This window comes from Phyllostomus hastatus, unplaced genomic scaffold (genome assembly GCF_019186645.2).
Source record: "Phyllostomus hastatus isolate PE091 unplaced genomic scaffold, TTU_PhHast_1.1 phas_scaffold_585, whole genome shotgun sequence".
NCBI lineage: Eukaryota > Metazoa > Chordata > Mammalia > Chiroptera > Phyllostomidae > Phyllostomus > Phyllostomus hastatus.
In genome coordinates this window covers 20,481,864-20,502,473 of record NW_025334037.1, presented here as the reverse complement: position 1 = coordinate 20,502,473, position 20,610 = coordinate 20,481,864, and the positions used below count along the sequence as shown (strand labels likewise).

General features: G+C 45.4%; 1 protein-coding gene across 2 annotated transcripts in view; it reads left to right on the top strand.

Annotated features, from left to right (window-relative positions):
- The window catches only part of SLC1A2 (solute carrier family 1 member 2), a 144,394-nt gene that overhangs the window by 103,895 nt on the left and 19,889 nt on the right, over positions 1-20,610 (top strand). For both annotated transcript variants that reach the window (XM_045825570.1, XM_045825571.1), the window contains 3 exons: positions 4,596-4,829; positions 9,801-9,995; positions 13,907-14,041. In XM_045825570.1, coding sequence (XP_045681526.1) covers positions 4,596-4,829; positions 9,801-9,995; positions 13,907-14,041 — 564 coding nt within the window. The remainder of the gene's footprint in view (positions 1-4,595; positions 4,830-9,800; positions 9,996-13,906; positions 14,042-20,610) is intronic.

The following is a 20,610-nucleotide window of genomic DNA, read 5'->3' as shown; positions in this document are numbered from 1 at the left end:
TGAAAGGAGAGAGGAAGAAAGTAAAAGGAAGCAAAGAAGAATTCAGAGAGTAATCAGTGCTGCGAAGGCACTAGGCAGGGAAATGGGATAGAGAGTGACGGGGGATGGAAGCAAGGAGTGAACTCTCACAGGTGGGGCTGGGGAGGGCTATCTGGGAGATTGATTTTTGGTGAAGACCTGAAGAATGGGAGGGAGGCAGGTATATGAAGAACCAAGAGGAGATTTTGCCAGGGGAAACAAACAACAAGTGAAATATTTTTGAGGATCAAAAGGAAGATCCAGAATGGTTGGATATGGTTGTTGGGTAAGAGAGGTGGATTGGTGGGAGGGGGAGAAGAGGGAGAGATGGGCAGCCTGCAGGGCCCTGGAGGCCACCGTGAGCTTTGAGCTTTTATGTATTTGCGAAAGGAAGTCAGTGGGTGGGGTGGTGGGTAGCAGCCTGGAGGCCCAGTGAGCTAATTTTTACTCAATCTGATGAAAAGTTTCAGTCCACATATGCTATCTGTCAGCAAAATTCACCCCTTGGATAGCCAGAACACCTCTCTATCTAAGCGGATCGGGCAAAAATGGAAATTTGTGTTACTTGCTGAGCCTCAGAATAGACAGCGCCTTTAAGTAACTGGAGTGTACCTTTAACTCTTTATTGACCTGCTCGTCCAATTCTGAGTTCTTTTGGGATCTGTCTCCCAAACGGGCAGACAGGCATTGCAATGGGAGATGCATGGGACAGAACCAGAGTGGCTTTATGGCAGGACTGAGAGTTTTTTATTCAATGAAAGCAAAACTCCTAGAGATTTAACTCCACTCACCTCCACTCCAAGTGTGTGGCCCACCATCTGTCCTGTGCCTGAACGTCCGGTCTTAACTTAGTGCATTAAGATCAAAAAGGCCTTGAATAAAATCGAAGCTAAAGTAAATGGCTCCCAACAGCTGACCAAGTGATATCTGCATTACATCAGTTGCAGATCCGATTTTATTCCTTGAAACAGTGGTTCCCCAACACATCAGAATTACCTTGGGAACTTGTTTAAAATATAAATGTCCCTAGGCCAGTCCCAGGAAATTCTAACTCAGTAGGTACGTGATACACCCTTGGAATCCACATTGTTACCAGGCAGAGGGGGTGATTCTGAAGCAGGTGTCTGCACAGGCACAGAGACACTGATGGAGTTCTGCGTTGGCTAAGTGCTGTGAATGAATTTGCACTTGTGGAGCAGAGGGCAGAACCTAGGAGGGGCATCGTGGTGGGAAGCTTAGCCGGACAAGGACTGAGGCACCGCGTGGGCGGAGGAAAGAGAGAAGGACGCAACAGTAAGAAAAAGACTCTACAGGCCAGTCCTGGATGAATCAGCAGCTTTGAGAACAGTGCCCAGAGCCGAGGGTACGACCGGTCTGAGGGCTGCGCGGAAGCCATTCCCTCCTCCTAGTTCAATAGTCACCTTCTTCTCATTTGAAAACTGGCCCAACGATTCCTGAGCATCATGTGGCTGCAGAACACTCACTGGAGCCCTCAGCCTGTTCACACGCTTTGTTTTGTGGCTTTGGTGGTTTGCTTCAGCTCAGAAGATTCGAGTGGTAACTCGGGACCCTGGGCATCGGCCCCGTCTTTTCCATGGAGTGTCATTTTCGATGAAATAATTCATAAATGCGGAAGCCCAGGAACTGAAAGCTCCGGCTTCTAAGTGGAAGCTTACACTGAATTGTTTTGAAAACAGGTGCAGGGAAGTAATGGCCCTCAAAAATATCATAGCACATAGACGCTTTCCTCGTCCTACTTAATGCTCATTCTAGTTCTGGAGACCAAGAGCCCTGCTTGCCATATTTATTTCCCCGAACACTCTACCTTCTGCCCTCTGAATGACACTCTCCATTTACAGTGGGAACTCGTGTTTCTCCCAGAGAGCTGAGTGCTCCGAGGTGACCTGTCACCCTCTCTAATCCCGGCCCAGATGTGTTCTCCAGGGGACTCAATAGCTGGTCTTGCTTGGCCAAGAGCCTCGAAAACATTTTCTCTTTGTTCTACAAATTGCTCATCCCAAAAGAGCAGGAAAATTGGATGGCACCCCAAACAGCGTTTTTTGTGTGTGTTTTCCTGGACATCTTTAAAAGGTGATGGGTGCTTTGGAAAGAATTAATCTCTTGGTTCATGAAGATAAATGTTTGTTGGCTTTATCAGAAGGCACAGTTTTCTCCACTATTTACAATCCCAGGAAACAAAGAGCTGGCCCCTGAGACCACCCCGCTGATCTATGAGCTGTTGTGACTGCGGCACCAGAGGGGAATGTGAAACGGCGGGAAAGCCAGGGTGTAAGGGCACGACTCCCTGAGGCCTGCGGAAGCAGCACTCACACACGGCCAGCCTCCACCCCCAGGAAAGCAGAAGTGCAGCTACAGGCAGAAGGTTATCCGGGAGGAGGGCGGCGGCTATGCTAATGTTTTGGGGTTTTTTAAAGATTTTATTTATTTACTTTTAGAGAGAGGGAAAGGGAAGGAGAAAGAGAGAAACATCCACGTGAAAGAGAAACATCGATCGGCTGCCTCTTACACAGACCCCAGCTGGGAACTGAACCCACAGCCCAGGCACGTGCCCAGACTGGGAATCCAACCAGGGGCCCTTCTCTTTGTGGGAGGACACCCAATCCACTGAGCCACACCAGTCAGGGCTATGCTGATGTTTCAACGAATTCATCTCAGTTACAAATCACCTTTTTCAGGAGAAGGTTCCTCTTGAGAAGATATTTTGCTCGTCAGAACATCCTCAGTTGGGTGGCAGGAGCCTGTGAGATGTTTTTGAACACCCCATTAACTCAACTGAACTCTTTAAGCATGGGTGTTGAGAGGGCGTAGACATAGGTGTGAGAACAGAGCATACAAGGATGCCTTTGTGAGGAGTCAGAGAAGTAATGGTGCTGGCAGGGACAGGGGGGATTGTGGACAGCACATGCATACGTGTGCTCACAATGTAATCCTCACAGCAACCCTTAGAGGTTAGGGGAGGCCTCAACATGCACATCTGTAAAACGGGAATGAGTCACCAACCAAGGTCACACAGCTGGTAAGTGGTGAAATAGCTCCATGTTTTGTGTGATTGTGTATGTGACTCTCATCTATTTCTAAGAGCCTTCCTTTAGCCTTGGAAGGGCTTGCTCTGGGCACAATTACAAAAACAAACAAACAAACAAAAAACCCTCTACAAAATCTGGCATAAGTGCCCTCTTCCTTTCCTGACTCCCTTACTCTGGTTGGGAGCCTTATCCCGGGATGTCATTTTCCTCACGTCTTTCTCACAGTTCTTAATAAGGTGTCAAGCTTCCCACTAACATATTTATTTCAATCAGACATTGTTACAGGCCGAGCAAGTTCAAGCTCCCACAACACCAGATTGGGCAATACAAAAGGGATGTTGCCAACAATGTGAAAAATACAGTCAAGAAGAGGGAGAACGTGGTTACCTCACTCAAGAGGAAGCGCAACAGTAAATTGTTTCCAAGTGCACTGTAACATAATACTAATACAGAAGTTAAAACAAGTTTACATAGCATGAATTGGTGTAAGGCAAATTGTCTGCTTATCTACAGGGAGCTACGATCGCTCATTAAAGGGGAGTGGTTTGGCTTGGTGGGGAAAAATCCTACTCGTGGAGTTTTTCAGATCTAAGATGGTTCTCTTCTTCACTTTCTGCTTTTGTGGTCTTGGGCTGGTGTTTTGACTTTGTCCATCCTCAATTTCCTCATTTGCCAAATAGGGATAATGCTGCCTAGATTTTAGAATTGTGATAAGAATTAAATGAGGAGCACTCCAGTAAAGAGCCAATGTTATTGTTAGAGTAAGTGTGGAAAGAAATACTTTCAGACTTAGAAGTGATAAAACCACATTTCTCTAAAGTACTGTTTGGCTGAGACGGTTTTTTTGTTTTGTGTTCTCTTTCTCTCTTAAATATATTTCCTATCTTCTGAGGCAAAAACAAAGCAAATTTATAAACACCAGTTTATAGCTTCTTGAAATGCTAATCAGCTTTCTGAGAAACTCAAGATTTCTTCCCAATTTTCTTTTTTTTAAATTGTATTTATTTACGAGGGGAGGGAGAAAAAGAGAGAGAAATATCAATGTGAGAGAGAAACATCAATCAGTTGCCTCTTGCACATGTCCCAGCTGGAGACGCAACCTGCAACCCTGGCATGTGACCTGACCGGGTATTGAACTGGTAACCTTTCACTTTGTGGGATGACATCCAACTGACTGAGCTACATGGGTCAGGGCTTCTCCCAGTGTTCAAGGAAGGAGCTGTGGCAAGACAAATCCAACAAGATTCTCAAAGACATAACCTGTGGGTCTCTCAACTTGAAGTTTGGTGCTTACCTAAGAGGTGGTAAAGCTTGTCTCCTCTATTCCTAAAATCACCCAAGCAACAAAGTTTGCCTTTGGATTTTTTTTTTTTAATCAGAGCAGGAGCCACCAAATCCATGGACCAGATTGCATATAATGCCGTTAATCTGAAGTCAAAAGTAACATCCACTGAACCTCATGGCCCTCTTCCAGCAAAACTCTGGAAAGATGTCTTCAGTGTGTTTTTTTTTTCCTTTTATGTTTTTCAGGTACTCTCCCCTGGGTATTGCCTGCCTGATCTGTGGGAAGATCATTGCCATCAAGGACTTAGAAGTGGTTGCTCAGCAACTGGGGATGTACATGGTCACGGTGATTGTGGGCCTCATCATCCATGGGGGCATCTTTCTCCCCTTGATTTACTTTCTAGTGACCAGGAAAAACCCTTTCTCCTTTTTTGCTGGCATATTCCAAGCTTGGATCACTGCCCTGGGCACCGCTTCCAGGTAGAGAACGCAGAAATCACCTTTCTTTCTCTCTGTGCATTGTCTGACCCTCTTTGCCACTTCTTCATTTTCAGAAACCTTCCCATCACAAAGTTCAGTGAGAGCACTTTTCACATCTTCTTAACCTCTACTTGGAAAAGGCAAACGCTTTGTATATTTGGCTCCTTCTAGAAACGTCTGAGCTTTCTGATGAATGTTTTTGCTGGTAGGCAACTGTGTTGGAAATATGACCTCACGTTAAATTTCTCAGATGAATGCATGCCGTTAATTGGCATGCCTGCCTTGTCACATGGAGCATGGAGTTATTTGTTTTGAATGTTTTCCAAAAGGATATGACAGGATGTTATTCTATTTAAGGAGTTCTCCCACCAGTGATTTGAAACATGCTATCCCCAAATATCAGTCTACTGGAGTAATTTTTCAAAACTAGGAGAAAGAGCTTTTATACGGTAAATGGTGTATTAGGTGAGATTTTTCTAATGAATCAGAAATCAGTTAAGTGTTTGGGTTCTACGTGAACCTCTAATGGGTCATTGTGCCTCACCGATCCTAAGGAAATCAGGCTGGTGTTGTTTTGACTTGACCTTAACTGAGAGTCACTTCCTTTTTCATTACCTAACTCAAGCAAGTCAGAAACCAATGAGGACTCCGGAGAGAAAACACATTTTTTTTAATGTCACCCTGGACTGAATGTAGCAAAAACAAACAGGAACAAGTACATAAGAAATGCCTGGCAGTTCATCCTTTCAGTCTGCAGTCGTTGTTTGTGTTTCCTTGGGTCACCAACAAAGACTGAGGTCATACGGCAGGTGGCAGGGAGGCAAGCAGACCCAGGGCCCAGCGTTCGCTCTGGCGTCACAAGCCGGCAGGTCTTTGTTGCAGAGCCCCGGACTGTGCACCGCCCCCGAGGTGGCCGCTCCATGACACAGCGTGACCGCTGTCCCAAGGCTATTGAGCAGGCAGTCAGGTTTTCCTTAAGTGACCTAACGGGCAAATGGCGGTGACTACCTGGGGAGCCAGATTGTATTTCCATCTTGCCAATCAACGCGAATTCAGGACTACTAGAGAGTGGGGTTTCAGAAAAGGTCTGAAATATATATAACCCTGGGTATCTGGAGTCTGCGTTCAGTTCCCGAAGGTGAAGGGAAGGAAACATTCCAGAATTTGCTTTTTCTTTTTCAGGCCTGTAAATTTCTTATGGCTAAGTATCTCTAACCGTAAAGATCTTTCTGTCTTTGGAGAAAAAGTAAATCTTTTTTTATTCTCCAAACATAAAAACAACGATGTTTAGGTTTATTTTTGTTTTCTGGTGATGAGCGTGGTATTACTCATTATGAAAAAGTTCAGACAGTGGGTGAAATTTTGGAGAAGACGATAGACATCAACAGTGACTCCACCTCCCGGGGATAATGGGTAGGAAGCAACCGTCTAGTTAATCTTTACAGTTACATTCTTCTCCAGTTCTTCCTACGTGGAGATACAGTAAACTGCTATTTTCACTGGTCAACATACCATTTAAGTTATATCTGTCAATATAGGGCTTTCCACCATTTTAAAGGCTGCATAACAGCACTCCGTACGTACCACAGCACACCCCCAGCCCCAGCCCGTGACGTACGCTTGAGGCGTGTCTATCAAATGGGACTGTGACAAGCATCCTTGTAAATACATCTCTGTAAGGCTGTCTGATGACCCCCTCGGGATAACTTTCTAGAAGTGGAATTTCTGAGTCTAATGGTAAGTGCATGAATGGTTTTAAAACATATCAGCAGATCGCTATTTAGGCAAACGCATTAGTTTAAGTCCCTCTACGCGGGTGTGAGAGAATGCTTTTCACCACCTCCTCACCAGCACTGGCTGTTATCAGTTACTTTAATACTTTCCAGTCTGATTGTGAAAAATGATCTCACTGAACTTGCATTTTGTTGATTACGAGTGAGAGAAAGCATCTTTTCGTGTTCCTATTGACCATCCTGCCCTCCCCTCCCCCACTCTGTGGACCGTGGGGGGTCATCATTGCCTGTGGGGGTATTCATCCTTTCCTGATTGGTTTTGACCTCTCTTCATGTATCAGCATATTAACTCATGTGTCAAATGTCACCAGTAATGTCCCCCTCTACTTTGCATTTGTCTTAAACATTTACATTACTTTTTACCATTAGAAGTTTTTCATTTGTATATTGTTGGAGCAATCAATATTTTCCTTTAGAATTTAGTGTTTGCTCAGGAACACCTCCACAAAAGATTATAAAACATTATATTTTGTTCCAAAACATTTATGGTTTTGATCTTTAAACTATTTCAAAAATATTATTATCATCCTTTTTTTGAATAACTAGACAATTACCCTAGTACCTTTATAAGGCAAGGTAAATCTTGAAGGCACATTTGTACATAAATGTGACAAATGATTGGTTTATTTGGCCAAAGCCACACAAATGTTAGTCCCTTTTTTCCTCCTTACCCTGTATTTCATTTGGAAAAAAAGAAAAAGAGGAAAGAAAGAAACCAATGTGGTTTTAATCTTCAGTTAAAATGTGGATGTGGAATTTCTTAGAAAAAAAAACTTCTAGAAGAGTCACTATGACAGGAGTCAAGTACTAAGATGATGTTTGCCATCAAGGCTAGAGCGGGAAAGGCAAAGCCCAGGACTGCCAGCTGAGTATCCTCAGCCCCTCCTTGGGCCTCGGACTGACTGGGGCTGCGGACGGGGTTGGCCTCCTTTTCTCAGTGGGCACGGAGGCTGGCGTCAGAGGGTGGGTGGAGGGGACTGGCCTGGGACACGCCTCTCTGCCTCCCTCTGACTTCAGTGCATGCTGTTAGAACTAATCTGCAAAAAAACAAGAACAGATCTCAAGTACCTGATTGTTATTATTAGGAACATTTGAAGACTGTCATATGGTCATTGAAGCAGGAACCAAAAACACAATGTCAGAATGAGGAACAGACAGGAAAGAGTTAACATGCTCACGTCTCAGTTTACATGGGTTTAGGTATACATGGATTTTTAAGACATAAGTCTGTCCAGTACAGAAATTGAGAATATTTTTAGTCTTTATCAATTATTTTTCCTAATCTGTTTAGTTATCTAAGGATTCCTTTTGGGAAAATGGATGCAATAATATGAGTTCACGTATTCCAGTCTTCCCAAAAGTGTCCATAGATTCATACCATTGAAAACCCACCCGCCAACCATGGCTGAGCTGCCATTTCAGACCAGTCACGGTGTCCTGGCAGTCCTTCAGTGGGGTACAGGGAAAGCGCAGGATGGGGATCCCAGGTGCAAGGACCAGAAAAATTAGGGACCCTAACCTCTCATGCAGCAGCAAGGACAGCAAGCCAGGTGTACTGGCATCCCCACATGTGAGTGAAGTCAGACCCCAACGTCTCTCCCTGGGTTCAGATTTCAGTAATGGGAGCTCTCCAAATATTCAGTTCTTCTTCCTACCTGAGGCTACGCAGGGGGCCTGAGACAGAAGCCTGAGACAGAGCTAAAATCACTAAGAAATGTTCCAATCAGATGACTCTGACTTGTGTAGATTGTTATCAGTAGTTTGTGGGTCCATGGTTGGATCAGAAGCAGACTCAGATGACCCTAGTTTTAGAGCTTCCAATTCCTTGGCTAAGAAACGGTTCTACATAGGCCCTGGAATCTGCATTTCATGTAGCTTCTCAGATGGCAGTGGTCCTCTCCCATTCACCAAAAAACAGAGACCTTGGCAGGTGTCTGTCCAGCTTGGCTAGAGCCCTAATTCTGACTAGTAGGAGGAAGAACTACGACTAAGGATGTAAATGCAAGACAGAGAGGTACTGTCTGCTTTGGAGGTTTGCATAAAAAATAACTAAGTAAGTAAATAAATAAATAAGAGAATAGACCACAAAGCACTCCCGCGACAGTTTGCGTGTTTGGCGTTGCTTTCCAAGTTGCTTAAACTTTGAAGCCAATCCACCTACTCTCCCACACATTTCTAGCCACATGGAAATAATATTCTGGCCTTCAGTAAACCTTACCCCTACAGGTCGCCTATTTTAGAGGACACATGAACATGCCAGGCGTTCTGACCTTAGAGGCTGGATCATGTGGTCATTGAATCCCTGTCCCACGCCTGGGCGGAGTGGGGCTGAAGTCACTCCATATTGGGTCTTTGATTAACTACAAAGCACATGCTTTTCTGCCCTGTGTCTCTGGAGAGACTGTAGAGTTGGCTGTTTTTCAGGGAGTTGGACTGCCTGTGAGGGTCCCCAGTGGGTTGTTAGAAGTGTGGGATCAGGCTGAATGGTGCTGAACGTGTTTGTCCAGCATTTGCAAAACTAACAGGCCCGGCTCGGGTCAATTCCCAGGGGCTGACGCAACCCACATAGTCATCTTCTTGGAATCAGCGTTTCTAACATCAAATTATGGGTCATTCAAAAATTCCCCATTCCATTTCACTGTTGACAGCTGATTCTTTTCTGACCTATTTTTTTCTTGCATCCCAATTAATGTGGGCAATTACATGGGCTTCAGTATGAATCCAAGATGGAAACAGTGACCAAAGGGAAAAGAGAACTTGAGGCTCTGAGTAGATGTCAAAAACTAGAACCAACAAAAATATTTTTCAGCCTATTAACATCTTAATAAGTTGAATTTGAACCTCCAAATTACTGTTTTTAATTTGGCTCCAGACACTCCTTATTTATTTATTTTTTTTGCATGTCACATTTCTCAGTTGAAACAGGACAAAAACTTTGTGGTGGCATTCCAGTTTCTTTGTTCTGCTTCTCTACAGTAGACCTAACTCCTCTCCTTTCCTCTCCTCTCCTCTCCTCTCCTCTCCTCTCCTCTCCTCTCCTCTCCTCTCCTCTCCTCTCCTCTCCTCTCCTCTCCTCTCCTCTCCTCTCCTCTCCTCTCTTGCCTCTCTCTTCTCTCTCTCTCTCTGTCTCCTGCCCTTCCTTCAACCTCCCCCCTCCCTCCTTCTCTCTGGTCCTTAGTGCTGGGACTTTGCCTGTCACCTTCCGTTGCCTGGAAGAAAATCTGGGGATTGACAAGCGCGTGACTAGATTTGTCCTCCCTGTCGGAGCGACCATTAACATGGACGGCACAGCCCTTTATGAAGCGGTGGCTGCCATCTTCATTGCCCAGATGAACGGCGTTGTCCTGGATGGAGGGCAGATCGTGACTGTGAGGTGAGTGGGTTGGTGGGGGGGGGCCCTGAAGCAACCTTTCACCTTACCCCCTTCCACGCTAACTGCCTTTGACAGGGGCTGCTTGAACTTCAGTTCTCCTGGCAGAAGAATGGTGAAGGAAATAACAGGGGAGAGGAATTATTGGCAGTCTCAAAGGGAAAAGACTGTGATGGGAGGGAAGCCGGATCATACCGATGCCTTCTGTTGGTGTGGCACCGGTGAAATTGCTTTGGGAACTTGATATTATTTGAATGTTAATAACCCTGTGATGTTGCAAGGCAGTTATTTCTGTGCTCATTTAATAGGTGAGGAAGTGCAGGCTTCGGGGGCTGTCAAAGGCTACGTCATTAGCAATGAGCCCTCAGGGCTGTATCTGAGGCCAATGTTATCGGACTCTGGATCCAGTTTTCCTTTTATTGAAATATGCTCCCTTCAGCATTCCAAGGGGTGATGGGTGAAATGATGACACACTGGAAGGAAAAGATTCTGCAACACAACAGAAAATATGTTATTACAAATAAACAGCAAATATTTCTGTTTTTACAAAAGCTTTTTTTTTTACCATATATATTCACCATTTAAAACATTCAGAAAGAATCCTTTCCCAAGAGGTCATCAAAATCACATGGCTTCTCCATGAACTTATAGATCACTCTTACTCGCCTATATTGATTTATTTAATTCTCACAACCACCCTATGAGGCATGTACTTGTCTTTATCAGCTCAGGCTGCTATAATAAAACACCACAGACCAGATAGCTAAACAATAGACATTTATTTGTCCTAGTTCTGGAGGCTGGGAAGTCCAAGATCAAGGTGCTAGCAGATTCAGCTCCTGCTGAATGTTCTCTTCTTGGTTTATATCTAACCTGCTTCTCACTGCTTGCTCACATGACCTGTCCTTGGTCTGTGAATAGAGATATCTGGCTCTCTTAAGTTTCCTTCTATAAGGGCACTAATTTATCATGAGGCCTCTGCCCTCATGATCTAATTACCTCCCCAAAGCCCATTGCACTGGAGAGTGAGGCTTAAACAAATAAGTTTTGGGGAGATACAACTCAGCTCATGGTAGTACTATAGCGGAGCCTCGGTTTTCTCATCTGTATGATAGGAACAGTAGAGGGTCAAGAACATTGTGCCTGGCACATAGTGGCCTATCAATAAATGTTAGCTACTAGTGTTATTATTGTTGTTGACACTAAATGAGATGTAGAAAGAAGAATGTGACAGTGACATAGTGAGGGAAAACGTGCTTCAGGTAAGAGTATCAAGCCTTCTAAATCATGTCCTAACAGACTGCATGGGAGACTGCCAGCCCCCCTTGCTTTAAAACTCAAAGATGAAAAGGGTTCCCTAATGAAGCCCCTTCTTTTGGAAGCCAAGCAAAGATGAATTCCAGTCCCTGAATTCTTGACCTTGAAGGCAACCACACTGCCCATCAAGTTCACACCATTAGATGAGAACATAGAGATGGGAGAGTGGATCAGTGACCCATTCATGGTTGGGATTCATGAATTCAGCACTTTTTTTTTTTTTTTAAAGATTTTATTTATTTATTTTTAGGGAAGGAAGGGAGGGGGGAGAGAGAGAGAGAGAGAGAGAGAGAGAGAGAGAGAGAGAGAAACATCAATGTATGGTTGCTGGGGGTTATGGCCTGCAACCCAGGAATGTACCCTGGCTGGGAATCGAACCTGGGACACTTTGGTTCCCAGCCCGCGCTCAATCCACTGAGCTACGCCAGCCAGGGCTAAATTCAGCACTTTTAACGTAGGGAGGGATCGAGGGACATTAGGAACAGCATGGACCTGGAATCAAGTGGACGAGTGTTGAAATCCCAGCAGACCATATTAGAGCTGTGTGACCCTACAGTTCTCCCCCCACCCCTAATCCATGATTTCCTCGTGGAACAGGTACTACCGTGTGAACCTTGCAGAGCTACCTTGAAGTTCTATTAACATGTGTGTAGTGCCTTGCACAGCATTCAAGAACCAGCCCTAGAGAAGTGAGCCAGAGACGGGAAGGGCAGGAAAAGCAGCAAGGGATAAAAGGATGGAAGGGAGACCACCCCCAGGGAGCTTCTACAGGACTTAGAATTGCACAGACACTCAGCCCATGAGGACATGATTGAGGTGGAGGAACACAGAGGGGGAACCAACGGCCAGCAAGCATTTTCTTTACAGGATTTACCATACACAACCAAGAAGTAACCAGACAATATGGCCATTGTGCAGAGGGATGTGTAAGAGTGACTCATAACAGGAGCAACTGGGGTTGTAAATACAACGGTGTTTACACCGTTGTTGCAAGACGTTGGAACTCAGGAAGTTCCCCTCTCCTGGTGCTTTATCCATGTCAGGGAACTGGCTGAGAATTCCCACGTTCCAGCTCTTGGGGCTTTAGGGAAGTTTTCATTGCAAAACAGCCTCACCCTGTGGAGATTTTCCGATAATAGTGATTGACATTTATTGGGGGTTTGCAAAATGTGCCTGGCCTCTTCTAAGTGCTTTTTATTTATTGGCTTCTGAGGACACCACGAATGAGACAACATCATTATCTCCTTTTTCACAGATGAAGAAATCAAAGCACAAAGAGGTTCAGTTGTCCAAAGTCATGTGGTTAATAAGTGGCAGACCTGGGATTTGAACCCAGGTCATTCAACTCCAGAACCTTCAGTGATAACCACAGCACACTGCTACTTCTGGTGACCCGGATGGGTCCAAGGAAAATGGAGTTCTCTAAACCACGAACCCAACTCTGTATTGGTGGGGCAGGGGAAGAACATAGATGGGTTCTGTAGATCCCACTTAGGGGAGCTGTTTTTACTGTAACAGGCCTAAGTATGGGAGGAGGGCAATATGGAAAAACAAGACAAACCACAAAATGTCCCGGGGCCTTCCTTTCCTCACATGTGAAATTAGATAAATTCAGGTCCCTCCCAACTGCAAGAACCTGGGATTCTGAACTTAGTTACACTGGTGGTCTGGACCTTGGTTACACCAGTTTAGGAGCCTGATTCTTCGTTTGGAGCTGGAGGAAATATTCTAGAAACTCTAGAATGATATTCCTGCGAAGAAATCAGCCCCTGTTTTCTTTCTAGCATCCACCAAAGCAAGCTGGGAATCTGTATTCTCAGAAGCATCCTTCCACTCGGAAATGACAGCTTTTATAAATGGCATCCAGAAAGGAGGAGCAAAAGTCACTGCCCTTCGCTAAACCACAGAGGCCCCTGGTGTCTCCACAGGGAGCTTGAGTCCTAGGTGGAACCCACTTCCAGAGACGACTTCGAAATGGTGCTGGCTGTGCCCTCAGCATTGCTTGGAAAGAAAATGATGAGATGCTTCAAAAAGAAAACCTCCTGTTCTTTCACTATCATTTCTTGGCACCCTGTCTGAATAATGGATTTTCCAGTCTGTGATGAAACGTCCAAGCATCTGAAGCTTAATGTCATTTGGAATCTGTTGATTTGTTCCCCCAATGTCCACTCAGTTGAATATTTGCTCTTCTGAGTTCTCATATTAACATTGGCAGTGGTCTCTGCTGACTCTTACCATCCTGTCCAAAAGTCTCGGGTGCTCACAGAGACATAAAAGCATAAGTTCCCATGGGAGCATTGAGGGTGATTTGTTTTTCTTCTTTAATATTCCCTTACCTGCTTTTAGGGCCACACTTATTTTATTCTAGTCTACTTGAATATCATGATGGGGATAAGGCTCCAAATCATGAATTTATAAGTTTCCATCATAGTTCAGCAGAATCCAAATACACCCTAATTCCTGGGTCTTGGTTCTCTATTTCTTGGGAAGGAGAGAGAATTTATGACTGCCGGGAACATGAGAGCTTAAAATTGCCAGAGATTGTTTTGCCAAGGCCATTTTCTCTTCGCATGACCTGACCTTCTTTGTTCTCACAGCCTCACGGCCACGCTGGCAAGTGTCGGTGCAGCCAGTATCCCCAGTGCCGGGCTGGTCACCATGCTCCTCATTCTGACAGCCGTGGGCCTGCCAACAGAGGACATCAGCCTGCTGGTGGCTGTGGACTGGCTGCTGTAAGTGTTTGCAGATGGGGCTCTGCCGGGGACGTGAGCGCTGCCTCCAAGGTGGATGACATGCAGAGTTGCAGCCGAGATCTTAGCCAGGCCTCATTGCAACTCCCTCATTTCCTCCCTCCTTTCTTTCCTCTGACATTTACAGAGTGCCTGCCTGGGAACCAAAGAAGAAAAAGATAGGATCTTTGAGGGCCTCACAGTTGAGTAGAGGAATCAGACAAATTATATACAAGGTTAAAAGCTTACCAGTAAGGAACCAACTAGTGATGCATACAAAAGACCTCAAGTCATTTTGTTGAGTGATTGAAGCACAGAGTATATACTGTATGATTCCATTTATATGAAGCTCTATGAAGGGCACTACAATCTCTTACAAGAGAAATAGACCAGTGTTTGCCTGAGCCCTGGGGTTGGAGCCTGAGGATTAACTGGGAAGCGGCACAAGGAGATCTTTAGGAAGTAACAGAAGTGTTCCGCATGCACAAGTGTGCATAGGTGTCTACATTTGTCAAAACCCATCAAGCCAGGCATTTAAAATGGGTACATGTGTTGTGTCTAAATTATTTTTCAATATAGTAGATTAACAGATAGCACACACATAAAAGGATAGTGATACAAAGAGGTTCTATCCAGGATGGGAGGGCAGAGTGGGGAAATCAGGAAACCATGAGAATGGCTACTGACTTTGAGTGTTTGCTGCATGCCAGCTATGTTATACTGAGTGCTTCACATGCTTTATCTCTTCCTTTGACAACTCTCGGAAGTTTGGTGTTATTACTCCTATTTTATAGATGAGGAAACTGACGTTTAGGGGGGTAATGTGATTTGAAAATGAATAGAGATATAACCCAAGGTCTGCTTGGTTTTGAAGGCCACCCTATTCATAATTATGACCATATTTAAGCTCCTAAAGGCAGTGACAGCTGAGCTGAGTCATAACTGGTAGGTAGAAGTTACCCAGGTATACATAGGCAGAAGGGGAAACAGAACGTTCCAATCAAGGCCAGCCCACACAAAGGCACTGAAGCAACATTGTGGGGACCAATGAGTGATTTAGTATTGTTTGAGCACAAGGTACGAGGCAGGGAGTGGAAAAAGGTGAGGCAAGATGGACAGCCATAATGGCCATGCAGAGAAGCTTGAACTTGGCTGTGTATACATAGCCCAGCTACCTTTCCCACTGAAGGACATTTCCCTAGAGTAGGACACTCCCCGCCCATTCCCAAAGGTGGGCCAGTCTAGCCAGATGGTCCCTGATATGGAGGTTGGAATCATCCCCCTGCTAAGGATGCATTCAGGCTCTGATGTTCTGTGGAATGAACACCGGTGCCTCCTGTCCAGTCTTAGAGCTACATGACAGGGGCTGGGGGGTACCATGGGCTTCAGTGTTAGAGGCACAGAGTGACAAGTGCCAGCACAGAGGTCCAGGTCAAAGTACCCACACAGTTTTAAAACCATTTCACATACCAGTGGAAATTTTTCTGACATGGATTAGCACAGATTTTAAGAACCAGAAGCTACATTTTATGGACTTGAGTTTCCCCAATGCTAAAATAAGTTCCTTCCCTCTATATTTACTCTTCCAAAGAGAGAGCCATGCACGTGGCTAAAGGGAAGAAGGACATCAGGGAAGGCTAGAAGATAGCCTGGTCTCTTTCAGCTTGCCCACCATTGAGGTTTAGATTAAAATGAGACGTGGCTCCCTGGATATGATTTCCTTAACTCAGAAGGGCCGTAAGGAAAGTCATGAATCTTCCTGACTTGTTCTTTTGTCACCAGAGAAATTCTATGGAATTGGCTTTAGTGGGAAGATGAGGAGCACATGAAGTTACCTCTTATCTGTCTCTGCTCATCTCTGTAAGGTGGTGGTGGTGGGGCCTCGTGCTGGCCCCAACATTTAGCCTTTCTCATGACGTCTGCACACAAGGCAGCTGTGGGGCAGCTGGGATGTGAAGGTTGGGTATGGTTGGAAGGACAGGTGGAGAATAGGATGAAGAAGACAAAGTAGTGGGGTAGGATTTGGTTGGGAAGGAAGAGAAAGAGAAAACAAAGACATTGACAATTGCTTGGGGACAGAGCACACAGTAAGAGCTCAATAAGTGTATGCTCAAGTTAACCACAGAATTGCTGCATAATAACCAGGGGCCTTTTTACACAAGAAGAAACACAGAGGAAGCTACTAAAATCCCATCTACTTCTCCTGTGACTTTTGCTTACTGAGTCCGCTACCTCTTTGTGCCTCTCAAACCTGTGTTGTCAGCAAGTGTCCCTTGCCTGCTGCGATGACATTGCCTAGTCTTTCCTTGGTCTTGTTTCTGAGGCTCAAAATTCACTCTCAGAGATTCAGCTCTTAAAAATTGTCATTAAAAAGGCTGCCCCCCATTACAATGCAAATGCCTTTGAGTGGAGAAAAATGCACTAGTATTACTCAGGAATGAAGAAAAGGAGCTGATGGTTGTGGATGCTGCAGTGTTCTTCACACCTGTTGACAGTTAATTCCTAAAGAGCTTTGTATGTGTTTCACAGAGGAAATTGGGAATCAGAAGGGCCAAATCTCTTGCCCCGGGCACAGGTTAGGGCCCTTCGCACCAGCCCATACCACTGCCTAATTAGTACCTAGCAGGTGGAACTGTGGGCAGTTGGAGCAAAGGTCCAGAGTTGGAAAGGCAAGGGAAGACTGACCTATTAGTGTCACCTCTGGTTCTACATGCTACCAGAGGATTTTTGTTCCACCTTTTCTTTCCTACTCCCAGGATTAAAACAAAACAAACCAAAAAGCCTATGTGGGGACTGACAGGGTACACTCAAGGTCTCAGCCATTCTTAGAATTCAAGTCGTCTGAGCCCTGGAGGTCCGCCAGTGTGGACCTGGTCTTCTCAGCAGCCATTTCCTTCCCTGGCCCGTGGGATGAGACTCAGATCATGAAACACTCAAGACTCTGCCTACTTCTGACCTAAATGTTAGCAAATGGAATAGGAGGGCCGGGCCTCCCTGATCACTCACACAGGCGCCCACATGCTCACACTTGCAGAGAGCAGGGCGTCCTAACTCCAGGGCTGAAACGTGCTCGCAGAAGGGAGTTGGCTGAACAACAACAAGATGATGATACATTGGGATTAGCTATATTGATGACAGTGTATATGAGAAAACTCCATCCCAAGCTGGGCTGGAAAGGAAGGAACAAATGAAGAGCTGTCTTTATGTTCTGCGGTCTGATCTCTGGTGATCAAGGGAAGAGAGGGGGAGAGGCAGGTGCCCTGGGTCTGAGCCCTACACTTACTCTCAGTAGGACTTCGGGCAGGTTGCTCATTCTCTGGACCTCAACCACATCGTGTGTACAATGGGAACAATGACTTCCCAGCTTGAAAGAGTCTAGACCCAGTGCCCTTGAGTGTCCTTCTGGTTGTAAGACCCAGACCAGGATTCTGCCCGTGATGAGTGTTTGTATACAAATAAGCATGAATATTCATTTCAAGAAGAGAAGAAAAAGGGAGGGTAGAGGATCCTGGGAAAATGTGCATAGGGATCTGTAGCTAGGTCAGATCTGCTTTGAATTAGTAATGGTACCACATTCTTTCCCACCAGCAAGAGGAGCTCTGGAAACACACTGTCGGTTGTGGGCGCCGAGCCTCCTGGGTGCCCGTTACTGTGTGAGTGCGGCAGGGGGGTGAGTTGAGACCGGGGTGCAGAGGGAGGCTGGTCATTTCCAGGGTACAGTGGGATGTGTTTTTCCTCTCGGCCAGATTTGTAAGCTTTCATAACTTGAGCAATTTTCCAATTTAAAACAAACCAAGCCTGCAGTGACATTTAATATGCCATGCTGTTTGCCAGCTGCTGGAGACCGGCCAGCTTCATGACTGTCCGCCAAGCCCTGGACGCTTTGCAAAGGGCACAAGCTAGCTGCTCTGTAAATGTCATGGTGAAAACCAAGATTCTGGGCCCCGAAATGTGCTGGAGTCCCAGAACACCAGATGGACAGGGCTGGTAGAACTAGGGCTGTCCCCAGTGTCCTGGAAGCAATTTGTGTCAGGAATCAGTGGCAGATATTGTAAAGAGTTCTTTCAGACACCCCCCTCACTCAGAGGCGATAAGGTGGAGTGAAAACTGGAAGTTAATACCAGGGAGAAGTAATAAACACCTGGGTCTGACCCAGGTGGGGAAAGGAAAGTCAAAATAAAGTGAAAGCCAACTGGATTATCGGTCCATTTATCACATGAGACTGCAGGTGAGCTCATTTCTGGTGAACCATTTACTAGTTTGGATATAGTTGAGACGGCACTTAAAAGAAAGGTCTTATAGGGCCCCCCCACCCTGCAGGGGGTGCTTGGAAGCTCCCCCGTTAGCATCCCTCCCTGGAGGGAATAGAGCCATGATTCTCAAACTTGAGCTTGCACTAAAATCTCCTGGAGATTCAGAAGGGTTGAGGTGGGGACCAAGAATTGGCATTGCTAACAAGTTCCCAGGTGAGGCTGACGATGCAGTCCAGGGACCCCACTTCCAGGAGTAATGGACTAGAGATGGGGAAGGGGGAGCAGGAGTTCTTGGCTGTGGGTGGTTGAGCATCTCTATACATTTTTGAGCACCAGTTGACAGAGTTGACAGTTCATGCCTCTCTATAATGAAAATCAATAGAAATGGCACAGGATATGAATAACTAATACTGAATGAGTGCTCCTTAAGTGTTAGACACCATGCTACGCACTTTACATGGACTTGTTTAAAAGTCAGAGCAAGTTACAAGGCAGCTAATAGTACTATGCCCATTTTACAGTTGAGGAAACTGAGGCTCAGAGAGAAGTAGCCTATCCCAGTTCAGTGGATATTGAATGACTAAACTGGAATTCAAACCCAATGATCAGACTGTTGCTCCTTGGGCATCCCAGGCCTGCCAATTTGGGTTCTCATTCCTTTATTTAAGACACACGTGCACACAGATGCATACATACAACTGATTTAACCCCTAACTCCATGTCTGGTGAAAAAGAAAAGCTATTCTTAAATCCACCATATCTCTGAAGATTCCAAGGGCTTATGTTGAAGTCTTTTGCTTTGATTTCCCTCTTCCACTGAATTCTTTCCTACAACTTACCTCAGCTTACCTCAGCTTCTATGTCAAGCTCAGCCTGGAACGTGGCCCTTTTCTGCTCAGTTCTTCCTTCCCCTGCCAAAGTCTCCCTGACTCAACGCAGTATAATTGCAGATCAGGGAGGTGGGGCTTTTGTTCTGCACGGCAAAACCATTCTCCACGTATCACAAGAGAACTGTGTGCTCTTGGTCAAACAAGGGGAGGGGCCAAGCTCCAGGGAGTTATAAGATGAAAAAGAAAAAAAACAACAACTCCCTTCATTTACAGTTGGACCTTGAAGGGGAGCAGAATAGGCCACACCAAAATGTTCCAGTTGGCATGGGGATTATTTCGAGCTGAAGGCAATCAAGACACAACAGACTCAGGAAAACTTTTTACTTCCCCCCTTCACTGCCTGAAAACACTTAGAAAGGCCGCCTTTACCAGGAAGAGAGCTATTACCAGAGATAACGTATTTGCTTGGCAGGGTGAACATCTGTTTACCAAACATCGGCTCTTCTCATCTTCCTGTGAATCGTCTTCCTTCCCTTTGAAGCCCCGGACCCCCCAGTCCTTCTCCTTAGCTCAGGGTGGTGTATGATCCTCAATTGCCTGAGTGCTGGGAGTCCCATATTTTTCTGGGGCTCCCATATGCATAGAATTAAATTCGTTTTTCTTCCTGTTCATCTGTCTAATGTTCATTTAATTATTAGACCAGTCAAAGAGCCTAGAAGGGAACGAAGGGCAGTGTTTCCACCCCTACAATCTCAAGTCCTGTTTCTCTGAACTAATCATTGTTAATAATTTTAGTGGCACAAAAGTAAGAGTTTAATGTTAGGCATTCCTTTCCTTAAGAAAATCCTTTCATGTTCCCCACCCCTGGGAATCATGCTCTACATGCGTTTAGCCCCTGTCTCAGCATCGCCCCACCTCGCTGGGCCTCCTTGCCCTCCTTCTCCTTCCCCAGCTCTCGGGGTGCCTCTCTCATGTCCACAGGCAAAGGAATTGGCTCTCTGTGTCTCCCTCTTCCTCCCTGTAGATCTTGCTTAGAGTCCTAACTTTTCAACACCAAAGCATCCAACCAATATTTGCCAGACTAAAAAATAGTTCTTTTTCTAGAGTCAATCTGCCCTCTTATACTAATAATCCATCCCCACGCCACCTCCCTCACAAGCCTGCCTGTCCCCTTCACCCACCACCTGCCCATGTTATAAAGAGGTGAACCATGGAATAAGCCCTTAAAGAGTCTAGTAATGGGGACAGATGTGGTAAACAAAAACATCCCAACAGAATGTACTAGGTGCAAAAAGAGGAATGTATAAGAGTTGGTAGAGGAATAAAAGAGGAAGCAATACCCCCCTTAATAGTAGCAATGATAATAATAATAACAACAATAACAACGATGATGATGATGATGAACAGCCACGGTGGAGCACTGTTTGGGTCGGGCCTTTTATATGAAGAGTTTGGCAGAGGACCTCTCAGATGGTAAGCACTCAATACG